We start from the raw sequence: 12,926 nt of genomic DNA on the forward strand, positions 1-12,926 counted from the left end.
GTTAGTATCCCACAATTCCATTGGCGTGGGTGAGGTTACGTAACTGTGTATGCAAATTTTATGTTAATCAGTGTACAGATTTGTACCTATTTTTCATGGGCCTTGTCCAGATTTTTGATGTTTCCAGGTTGAGAGGTATGATGTGATATATATTGTATGTAAATTAAAAAACTAAAATTATCTGTTTTCTTTTCTGTTAATGGATGTTTGCCTATGTCTTAAGTGATAATTTAAAAAAGGTATTTAAAAAAAACATTTTTTTGTGATTGCATTCTCAGTTCTCGTACCACTCCAGGAGTTTTTCCAAACAGTGTGCTCCAGTAATAGTTATTTACTGTAGACTTCAATGCATATACATTTTCCTTAACTGGATGATTACTTGAACTCAGCTTCAACCAGTCAGGAAGCAATATCAGCCTTAGGGTTCACAGTAAAGCTTTTCCACCTTCTGGGATTTATTCTGAACCAGAAAAAAGTCATCCCTGCATTCAACTTAGACTGATGTTTGTGGGATGTATTTTTAGACACTTACCTGACTGCTTTTCTTCCCCGAGAAAAGATGCAAACATATCACATGCAATTCCTCAGTCTTTTTCCTATAGAAAATGTCTGTTGCAAGAGAATTTGTTAGAACTTTAGGTTTCATGGCCTCTTTTGTTTTGATTATTTATGACAGACTTCACATGAAGAAGATACATTTGTTCTTCAAGTTTGTCTGTGCTCAGCAGTCTCACTCTGTCTCAGCCAATTCCAGTTCTCAAATTTATAAAAAAAAATTATTTGGTGAGTCAAACAAGTTCTATTATACATAGGAATCCCCTTCTCTCTCCTAACCCCATTTGGACAGTGGTAAAATGCTTAAGACAGATTGTTTGGGGTGCTGTTTCTCAAGGTATAATGGTACAAGGAATTTGAGAACCACATCACCAGCTTGAAGGAGATGAACACCTTTCTCAATGCCCTGAAAGCTCTGAATCTACTATGGTCTTCAGGTACAGGTAACAGACAACTACAGCTGTAATGTGGTACATAAACAAACAGGTCAAAACAAAGTCTTAACCACTTTTGGAAGCTAGCTGTGATTGCCTGTGACTTCTCTGTTCAACATAGCTCAGTAATTAAAGTAATTTACATATTTTTAGATCAGAATGCAGTGTCAAATTCCCAGATCCAGGATAGATCCTCATGAGTTGATATTACTACAAGAGGTCATCCTAAAAATAGTCAACCAGTGGGAAATCCCTCAGATTAGTTTGCCTTCAAACTCAACAGACAACTGAAATAGTTCTGCTCTCCAACACCTTACATTTCTCTTGACAGAGATGTTCTTTTATGCCTTCAGCCATTCCCCTCAGTTCTTCTAAAGACACAGGACTTGCCAAATAGTTTTTTGTGACCCCCGCCTTTTGGCCAGAACATGTTGGCTGTCCTTTCTCATGCAAGTGACCAAGGGTAATTACCTTAAACTTTCTCACAAACATGCTTACACAGGACAGAGGATCTCAGATTCATTCAAATTTTCAAAATCTGAACCTGTTTGGAACTATCATCCCTTCAGACACCTTTTTTCCCCTTGAGGATATGTGACAGATATTGAAGGAGGCAAAAAGACTTGCTACTGGGAAATCTTATTTATACAAATGGAAAAGATTTTGTCTTTGTTGCCAAAATAGAGGTCAGATCCAGTCTCAAGTGAGGGCACCCCTGGTTCTTCAGTACCTGTGTGAGTTTCTGTAGTTCTGGTCAGGCTTACACTTAAGTAGAGGTATACCTTTCGACAATAATGGCATGTTTATCACTGGACCCCTTATCTTTTATTTTCAGGTAAAATGGTTTAAAATAGCGGACTGCCAAGAAAGAATGAGTTTCAGCTTGAGATTTTAATTTTGTATTAGAAAAATTGACTCACTCTCTCTTTGAACATGCAGGCAGTTTTTCCACTAAAATTCTTAACTTGGAAGACCGATTTGCAGTAGCCTTAACTTTGCTAGTAGTGTATCTGAATTGCAGGCCCTTATGTGTGTATTCAGCCTTTCTTTGTTTCTCACAAGGGTGGGTGAGTCTTAGAACCAACCCCTACTTATGCCTAAAGTAGTTTCTGAATTCACTCTTAATCGAACTATTCATCTCCTTGTTTTTTTACCCTAATCTACAAAGTAAGGAAGAGAAAATTCATCACTGCCTTGATGTTCATAGATAGCTTAGATTTTATCTGAACAAAGCTAAAGATTTTAAGAAAACTTATTAACTGTTTGTATTTTAGGATGCAAAAAAGAAGAGTCAGCACTTTCTAAACAAACTATTTCTAGGTAGTTTCATGTTTCCATTCAAATCTGCCGTATATTCTGACACGGTGGTTGCCACCCCTATGGTTTTTTGGAAAGGTATGAACTATAGATCTGTTTTGGTAATAATTGCCTGGTCCTCTGTTCCTGCTCTTACAAAACATTGCAAACTTGATGTTTTTTCTAGAACCAGAAGTGTTTTTGCCAGGGCTTTTCTGTGGGGCATTCTAGTTTCTGGTTCATTTCTCTCCACACACTTTTCTTGAGCTTTTACAGTTGTCCTAGCTGTGAAAAACCCTGCAACCGTGATCTTTGTGAAGAACATAGTACATTTGGTAGGTAACTTAACATATAACAATAGATGTTCAAGGACATCTGCTGTGTATATACCCACCATTCCCCCAGATGATCTCTTCTGTGGCCAGGTTGGGGTATCCTTCCCCCCTTTTCTTTATGGCAAGACTTAGCTTTGAGCTAAAGGCTTCAGTCTTCCACTTCAGGGGAAGAATGGCCCCAAGTTTTGGTGCCTCCATATCACCCTCTTATACTTACACATTTACTCTTGCTAAGGGTAGACATAAGGAGTATAAGGAAGGAGCGTGATATTTTTAGACTGGCCTTATGTATTTATATCCTTGGGGATAAGTCCCATCTGTGAGGAATACTGTAGCAGTGATTAGTTCACACATCTACTGTTATGGTAAGTTATCTCAGAATTGTACTTTCCTGAACAGTTCTATAGTAAATACTGTGTTCAGTGTTACATAATAGTGTTTCTTTGTAATGTACACATTTGATTGTTCGTTTTGTTGTAGGGTCACAAAGGATAAGTGACAGTGAAGTGTCTGACTATGACTGTGATGATGGTGTTGGAGTGGTGTCAGGTAGGCTACACGCGTTTGTATATTTATTTTACCATATATAAGATATACATAAAGAAGCAAGGGACTGTAGTACAGTATGAATCAAAGGATATTTTTCTTGTTGATTTGCATCTGGTAATAGTGGCTTAATATAAATGTTGAACTGCATTACTAAGTGTAGAACAGTTTATGCATTTTAAATGTTTCACTAATTCACCTTTTTGACTGTTAACTTCAGCTCAACCTCTTAAAATGTCGGAGGAAGAGGTACTTAGAATAAGCTTTTTCTTCTTTTGCACATATAGATTAACCCTGATTAATCAAAGAGTATCTTCTGAGGATAAGAGATCACCTGCTTACTGGTGACACAAACTTATAACACATGTGCATGAAATGCTAGCTAGTTGGTGCTCATATTGCTGGTTAAACCAGGAAGGGTAGTTTAGGTATGTTTACTCCAAAAAAATCACACCAAAAGTAAGGATGAAAGTTGCAGTTTATTACGAACAGGTAGATGCCTACTGTTGAAGTATGACATGAGGTATGTAAGATGCTAAAAGAGGAAGCTATTATGGCAAGAGATGAGAGAGAGAGAGAGAGAAATAAACAGAGAGAAACAGGAGCTTCCTGTGATATTTTATTTAAATAAAATATTTTCAGTGTGTATAAAGTATTTTATAGTTGATACATCTGCACTAAAAATGTATGTGCGTGTATCTAATTTTATATATATATATATATATATATATATATATATATATATATATATATATATGTGTGTGTGTGTGTGTGTGTGTGGTTCCACTTCATATCATCGAATTATCATTTCATCGAATTTCAAATCATTGAGACCAAATCGTCGAAAACTCATAACATCGAACCTCAAATCATTGAAAACTATAAAGCAGCTAGAAATAACACCCCACAGAGTTTTTACTATGTTTATACAGGGGGGCAAGCCCCCCTGCACCCCCCATGTGCAGGGCTCTGACCCCTCACACCCCCCGTACATTAAATATACCAACTCCAAGGTCGCACTACAGTGGGGGGGGGGGTAATTTCCTACCCTGCTGTAATGCAACCTTGGAGTTGGTATATTTAATTTACGGGGGATGTGGGGTTCAGGGGGACTTTCCCCCCTGCATAAATGTAGTAAACAGTGTCTGGGATGTTATTTCGAGCTGCTTTATAGTTTTCAATGATTTGAGATTTGATGTTATGAGTTTTCGACGATTTGGTCTCGATGATTTGAAATTCGATGAAATGATAATTCGATGATATGAAGTGGAACCATATATATATATATATATATATATATATATATAAGACACTTAAGACGTAATATATATATATGGGTCTACTTCATTTGATCGAAAGACCATTTGACTGAAACCCATTTGGCCGAAATTTCATTTGATCGAAAACCAGTATTCAAGGCATAAACCTGGGATTTGTCCCCCTCCCCAATATCATGCAACCCTGGAGTTGATATATATATTTAGGGGTGGGGGTGGGGGGGCGAAGCCCCACACCTAGTTTCCTTTAAAAAAGAAAATAACACAAAATGTACAGATTTTAAACAAAAATAGGTGAGGGGCTTCATCCCCCACACCTTGCAATGTGGGGGGCTGCACCCCCCACACCACCACCTATCTATATATACACCAACTCCAGGGTCGCACGACGTTGGGGAGGGGGACAAATCCCTGTTGTTTGCCTTGAATTCTGGTTTTCGATCAAATAAAATTTCGACCAAATGGTTTCAGTCAAATGGTCTTTCGATCAAATGAAGTAGACCCATATATATATATATATATATATATATATATATATGTGTGTGTGTGTGTATGTGTATACATTGTGTACACACACACACACACATATGTATATATATATATATACACACACACACACACACACACACACACACACACACACACACACACACACACACGTCCCAGAGTATACCAGTGCAGTTGCCATGGCTGTAATCATAAAACAGTTTTATTGAAGAATATAAAATGGTGCAGTAGTTGTGTTGTCTCCTCACAGCAAGAGGATCTCCAGTTCGATTATTGACTGGGGTGCCTTCTGAGTGGAGTCTGCATGTCCTCCCTGCATTTGTGTGGGTTTCCTCTGGGTGCTCCGGTTTACTCCCACATTATAAAGACATGCATCTGGAGTGTTTCTTCCTGGGCCTCTGCTGAAAATTTGCTTCATTCCAAGTCAGACTTTCCCGGTAAACAAATGCTAAATTTAATAACCATTTTAGTAAGTCCATCTTAGCCCTGTCCAGTCAAATAACCAAAAACAGTCTACCTCAATTGCAACCCAACCTATCCCACATCACCCCCTCTTTCAGCCCATCACCAGTGCCCACCTCAACTATCAAAAAGCTCCTCCTAAAACTAAAGCCAACCATATTGGCAGCTGATAACATACCTGCTGCATACCTAAAAATGTCTAGTGACTCCCTATCATATCATGTCTCCATCCTAATCAACTGCTCCATACAAGAATCCTACATACCCAAATTCTGGAAAGTATCTCACATCATTCCTCTCCATAAAGGAGGTAACTCCTACAAATTCTCCAACTACCGACCTATTGCCATCCTTTGCCCCATCCATTATTCTTGAGAAATGCATCCACTTGTAAGTGATGACATTTCTTAACACACACTATCTACTGTCTACCACACAAGACGGTTTCCATCCACATCACAGCACTACCACCGCCCTTCTTTCCTTTACTAATCATATAAACCTTCACAGGAATGATAACAAGTATGTTTCAGCCATTTTTCTAGACATCTCAAAAGCATTTGATATGGTCTCTCACTCTAGTCTACTAGACTCACTAACATCATTATCCTTCACCTCCTCTACTATAGCCTGGTTAAGAAGCTGCCTATCTGACAGGCAACAATCAGTCCAGTGGAAAGGAACTCTGTCTCCACAACTTCCAACCACCATAGGAGTCCCACAGGGCTCTATACTGGGCCCACTATTATTTTCTAGTTTCACAAATAACCTCAATAGCTCTACACAACATGCAACACTCATTCAATATGCTGATGATTCAGCTCTGATCTGCTCTGCCTCATTTCCCACCACCCTACATACACTCACTCAAGATACCTTTAAATCAGTAGGAAAATGGATCCCAAAAAGACAAAATTGCTACTATTTACACCTAATAAATAAAAAAAACCCTCTCCTTTACCATAACATCTAAGGACGGCACCACCATCTCCCCTTCTAACCACACCAGTCTTCTGGGCATTGAAATTGACAATAATCTTCACATCTCACATACCATAAAACTAGTACACAAAAAGTTAGGCTCCCTATACAGGCATAAGTCCTTTCTCTTACAAAAAGCAAAAGTCACTCTTGCACAAAGCCACATCTTCTCAATTCTAGAAGCACCAATCTTTACCAAAATCAGACAATGTGACCTACACAAACTAGAATCATGCTACAATAAAATAGCCAAGTTTGCTACTAACTCAAACTATAGAACCCATCACTGTACTGCAATAAAAGAACTAAAATGGCTTGAGCTACCACAGCTACTTAACTATCACCAGCTGGGCACAGCCTACAATATTTTCAAATATCCTGAAAAAAAACCCAATATCCAACCTACTTACTGTCTACACTGCAAACTCGTACCTTAGATCTAGTGAACAATTTTTCCTCTCCATCACCAAGGCTAATAATAATGCAGGGAAAACGCTCTACTCCTACACACTTGCCAGAAATTGGAACTCTCTTCCCCATTCCATGTCCACTGCCCCCTTCACATCCATATTCAAAAACTCCCTCAAATCACATCTTCTTAGTACCTGGTTATGCCCTTGTGTCACATAACCCTACCCACACTGTTATTAACTTCCCAAACTGCTCTCTGATCACATGCTGGATCTCGGATCCCCTGTAGGCATGGTCATTTGAAAGGGAACTTTTAACTCTAGAATTTTACTTGATATATTTTCTTCTCTTACCAGTGTATAACACCCATTGCCTTTTTACCTATTTTCTATATCTAGATTTACTTGGAGCATTTTATTAATTTCTTGTTATATTACAATGCTCAGCATATATGTTGTAACCTGTTTTGTGTATTATGCTTGATGTACTGTATTTGTATAACTTGATGCCGGAGCTTTTCTCCCCGGGCCTCCGCTGAAACTGGACCTGGTCCAGTCGGAAATTCCCGGTTAACAAATGTAAAATAAATAAATAAAATAAATAAATAAATGAGCCCTTTTGGGTGGCTTCCACACTTCTTCAGATTCAAAAGTGTCTGAACAAGCAGGAAATATGTATATGAATGCTATCCAGTCATGTTTATCTATTATCATTGTTAACCAATAAAAACATATTAAACGTCTAACCAATAAAAGTGCTAGAATGGAATGCTTGACCAGTTAAAAATAGTCATTTAACCTGTAGTGTTATGCTTACAGATGAAGTTCCTCAATTAAAAACTTATTGTTATGTGAAAAATGTATCTAAAATGTTTGAGGAGCATTTACAGACCAATCAGCAGGCAAATAGCAGCCAAAGAACCATAAACAATGGTAAAAAATTGGATCTGATCTGAATAAATATGGCATAGCGTGCAAGTAACCAATCGAGTTGTGTAAATCTGAAAATACACCAATGGTATAGTCAACCAATGTCATAAGCCAAATCAACCAATGAAGGGCTGGAAATGAACAGCCAATCAAATTGTTTAAATATGTATCTAAACCAATAGGATAAGCAGGCAATGTCATAACTCAAGTCAAGATCTAAGCCAATGAAGGAGTAGAGAATAACAGCCAACCAAATTAGTTGAATAAAAAAATATACCAATAAGATAGATGGCAGATAAAAAACAACAAAGTTAGCTTTATGAAAACTAGTCACAAATCCTACAACATGTGGTATTCCCAGGCGGTCTCCCATCCAATTGCTAACCAGACCCAACCCTGCTTAGCTTCCGAGATTGGGCACATCTGTGATATTATGGATGCAATTAAAATACTTTAACTGAAAATGTGTCATTGTAGCAGAGAAATATGCCCACAACATGTATAAAATAGTTGTATGTGTCGTGTGTGGACCACTAAATCACAAAGTAGTAGAAAAAGTACTCATTGAGAATAACAGGTATAAAAACACTCAGATACTCATTGAGAATAACAGGTATAAAAACACTCAGACCAATCTACAGGCTAATACCAGCTAAAGACAGAATGGGACAGCAGCATATGACAAGCAATGAGCAAGAGAAAAAACTAAATGTAGTCTGAATGAATGTAACATGGTATACAAGCAGCCAATCGAGTTATTTAAATATGTGTCTAGACCAATGGGGTAATCAGCCAATGTCATAACTCAAGTCAAAATCTCAGCCAATGAAGGACTAAAGGATAAACAACCAATCAGTGTTTTAAATGAAAAAAATAAACCAGTAGGATGAATTGCAAATAAGAATACCCTGCTTTATGAAAATTGACCACAAAGCATGCTACACCTGGTAATCCATCAAATTGCTGACCAGTAGCTTCCAAGATCAGATGGGATTAAACTCTACTGTGGTATTACATATACATCAAAACACTCCAACTGAAAACTTATCATTATTCCTTGGAGAAATATGTCCGCAACCTATATATAATAGCTCTATATGTCTTATATAAACCAGTAAATCACAAAGTAATAGAAAATATGACTCATTAAAAGTAATAGACATAGGAAATGTCCACAGACATAAGATTTTCATTTAATACATGGTTTCTTCAGCACTGGTTTCAAGGATACGTTAGAGTTCTCCCACAGTCTTCTTCATAGATTTGTCAGTAGGATCTTCCAGTTGTTCTTGATAATTTTGCTTACGTGTATAACTTAGGTGCCAGAAAGAAAGATACCTCAGCTGCCTTGTCAGTTTTTCCAGCACTACCCATTCTACTGAAACAACAGTAACAAACAACCAGGGTTGTTCAGTCAGCAGGGACCGGAAGAGGAGGAAGATGTCATGAGACAGATAATTACTAATATGTCAGGTATAGTTTGAGAAGTTCTTGTTGTTAATCTGAGCTCCAAGACTAACAGCTTCTCAACAGAATGTATTAAACAAAGAACTAATATTTATACCAGCTATGCCTTCCAAATTGAGTGAAGTGATTATTGATCTACTGCTCTTTTGTAGGAATATAATGTTGAAATTCATGTTTGGTAACACTGGACACTTACCAACCACAACCTTAGGGACCCAGTGACTTTGTACTACAGAACAATCATACAGTTAATACATTTTTGGTTGTATGTGAGATGGAGCTAGCTAAGGAATTAAACTCGCCTCATCATCATTTCATTAATTTGAACCAGGAAGAGAAGAAAGCTCTTAACTACAATTCTGTGGAGACATTGTCATTACTTCATCTGATAAAGGTGTAGCCATAGTTGATTTGGATAAGAATTGGTATATGACCAAGATTTCTTCTGTGTTATCTAATGAAACTACTTACAAGAAAATCATTATGTTACAAGTCAATAAAATGATTCACTCAGTGAGAAAAATTCTTCTTGAACTGTTATCCTGTAGAAGGATAAATCAAGATTTATGTGATTTCTTCCAAGTGAAGACCACAAAAATCCCTGTCATCAAGGGACTACCAAAAATACATAAAGACATGGAATCCCCATTGCTATGTCCTATAGTAGCAGGTGAAGGTTGGTTCACAGAAACACTATCTCTATTTTTAAAATACCAACTCAAGAAATTTTTGCCTAAGGCGAGTTCAGTTCTGAAAGACACTAAACACTTCTTATCCACCTTACATGACTTCATGACTTCTTCAGGGAATAATGGTCTCATATTAATGGCAACCTTGGATGTTCAGAGCTTATTTATAGTGATTCCCAATGAATATGGCATAAAAGCAGTAAAGGTCTTCTTAATTGAACACAGTGAATATGCTGCTTATTTGGAGGGATCAGCTGAAGTCCTGAGATTCACTACGTATACTTCTTTTAGCAAGATCATCTTTCTAGATATAACTGTTGAAATGAATAGCAATGGAGAGATAAATACTCTGGTACACCACAAAGACTGTAGGAAGAATAGTATACTCCATCGATCCAATATACATCCTCTACATATATATCATAACATTATTAAGGGCCAAATGTTACGCAGTTCGAGAATGCATACCAGGGATAATGATTTTAAAGCAGCCAATGAAAAATTAATTCAGCAATTGAGAGCCAGCATGCAGCAGTTCAACTAAGGAACACAAGGATCAAGCCTTATTATTCAGATCTGCCACCCCAGCAGTTGGAGCCATCTCGAGGCAGCAGTCATAGAAATGACATTAGGGTCATTCTAAGGTATTCAAGTGACATTCTTCAAGTAAATAAAATCATCAAGAACAACAGGAAGATCCTAACTAGTGACATATTTATGAAGAAGATTGTGGAAGAACATCCCCATTTCACGTACAGGAATAGTAAGAATTTAAAACGAATCCTTTGTGATAAACCCCTCAAGAAGATGGAAATAAGAACTAACGGAAAGGGTAATTACCCATGTAGAACATGTACAGTGTGTAAATATATCCATAAAGAACAGACATACAAACATCCTGTAACCAGTAAGACCTATACCTTTCATGGCTATGCAGATTGTAAGACCAAAAATGTGGTCTATATAGCATACTGTACCATCTGTGATATGTTCTACATAGGTAAAACTAATAGACTTTTTAAAGAATGCATATCTAAACATGTAAGTGATTTGAGGCTCAGGGATATGAAGAATCCACTTGTGCGACATGTATCAACCAATGATCATCATTTTTTTCGCTTTATGGTTGTGCAAACAATAACTTGCAAGATTAGAGGCGGTGACATAGCACTTATGACTGAATTGGCTGAAATGAAGTGGATTAGTGAGCTGCAAGCAGACAAACCACCAGGCCTGAACTCTAATATCTAACATACCTTTGAAACCAGCGCTGAAGAAACGACATATTAAATGAGAATCTTGTTATCTGTGAACGCTCCCTATGTCTGTTACTTTCAACAAGTTCTTTTTTCTATTACTTTGTGATTTAGCGGCTTATATAGGGACATATACACCTATTATATACACGTTGCAGACATATTTATCCAAGGAATAATTATAAGTTTTCAGTTGGAGCGTTTTGTTATGTATATGTAATACCACAGTAGAGTTTGATCCCATCTGATTTTGGAAGCTAAGTAGGACTGGGCCTGGTCAGCAGTTGTTTGGGAGACCAGGTGCTGCAGGTTTTGTGATTAATTTTCATAAAGCTGGGTACTCTGTTATTTGCCCTTCATCCTACTGGTTTATTTTTTTCATTTAAACTATTTGATTGGTTGTTTATCCTTTAGTCCTTCATTGGCTGAGATTTTGAATTGAGTTATGACATTGGCTGATTACCCCATTGGTCTAGATACATACTTAAATAACTCGATTGGCTGCTTGTATACCATGTTACATTCATTCAGACTAGACTTAGTTTTTTCCCTTGTTCATTGCTTGTCATATGCTGTTATCCCTTTGTCTCTTTAGCTGGTATTAGCCTGTGGATTGGTCTGTGAATGTTTTTATACCTGCACTCTCGATGAGTACTTTTTCTACTACTTTGACTACTTCATCATCAAAAGTGCACTTTCGCTGAAGCCGATTGTCAAACAAAATTAAATTGAAACTGTTTATGTGGGGGGGGCAAGCCCTCCTGTACCCCCCCCCATGTAGGGGGTTGTGCCCCCCCCACTCCCCTACTTAGATATACCAATTCCGAGATCGCACTACAGTGGGAAAAAGGATATATTTCCTTATCCCCACTGTAACCGGCTTATGCGAAAGTGCACTGTCGATATTGTGCACTTTCGCTGAAGTGGGTTCGATCTTCTGTTACTTGACAAACTGTGTTGTTGTCGATTAAGAGAATGGGATTCATATATATATATATATATATGTGTGTGTGTGTGTGTGTGTGTGTGTGTGTGTGTGTGTGTATATATATATATATATATATATATGAGTATTTGACAGTTATTCTAAAACAGGGTATCTAAACATGAATTATGCAATAACTAATCTAAAAGCACTTCATCTAACCCAGAATAACTAAAAAACATGTTGTTTTGCAAGAAAGCAATTCCCCTGCACTCTCATATGAGGAAAGGGTTGCCTTCCCACCCCCTAACTTGTATACAACAACTTTTCTGTTGCATTACAGTGGGAAAAAAAACAGGAAAAAAAAACAATGGAAGTGCACCAAAAGCTCACGCAGTCAAGCACACTGTGATAAAGCAAACTGAGATCTGTAAGAAAACTAATACCAGTGATAAAAGAAATCCTAAGCTTTCCTTATAATAAGATTTGTAAGTTGTATAATGTTTTGCAAGTTCTTATTAGATCACTTTTTAGACCACTTGTGATTAGATAAAGTGACAGACAATTTGAATGGAATTGGTAAATGTGGACATACACACTTGCCTATGAACTATTGGCCTTCATAAGGTTTGAATGATTTTTTTTTTTATCTTGCGTTGAAATTTTCTTTTGCTTTTGTACTTAAAAAAATTTATTTTTTAAATACTTGCTTGAGGAATGTTCTACACAGTGCCCTACTGGCATATAGTAGTGCTCTGCTACCCTTCCTCTAGCAGCCTACCAAAGCTCAGAGTCCCTTCAACTTGCCTGTCTCTGTGTGTAATCACCTGGCAGTACAGGGACTGCCTTGCAGATC

The 12,926-nt window shown here is 37.4% G+C and overlaps 1 protein-coding gene across 3 annotated transcripts in view; it reads left to right on the top strand.

The window, feature by feature from the left end:
- RIMS2 (regulating synaptic membrane exocytosis 2) overlaps positions 1–12,926 on the top strand; it is a 6,281,053-nt gene that overhangs the window by 3,317,091 nt on the left and 2,951,036 nt on the right. For all 3 annotated transcript variants that reach the window (XM_044065683.1, XM_044065685.1, XM_044065684.1), the window contains one exon: positions 3,101–3,169. In XM_044065683.1, coding sequence (XP_043921618.1) covers positions 3,101–3,169 — 69 coding nt within the window. The remainder of the gene's footprint in view (positions 1–3,100; positions 3,170–12,926) is intronic.

This window comes from Protopterus annectens, chromosome 3.part0 (assembly GCF_019279795.1).
Source record: "Protopterus annectens isolate FY-2018-M chromosome 3.part0, PAN1.0, whole genome shotgun sequence".
Lineage (NCBI taxonomy): Eukaryota > Metazoa > Chordata > Ceratodontiformes > Protopteridae > Protopterus > Protopterus annectens.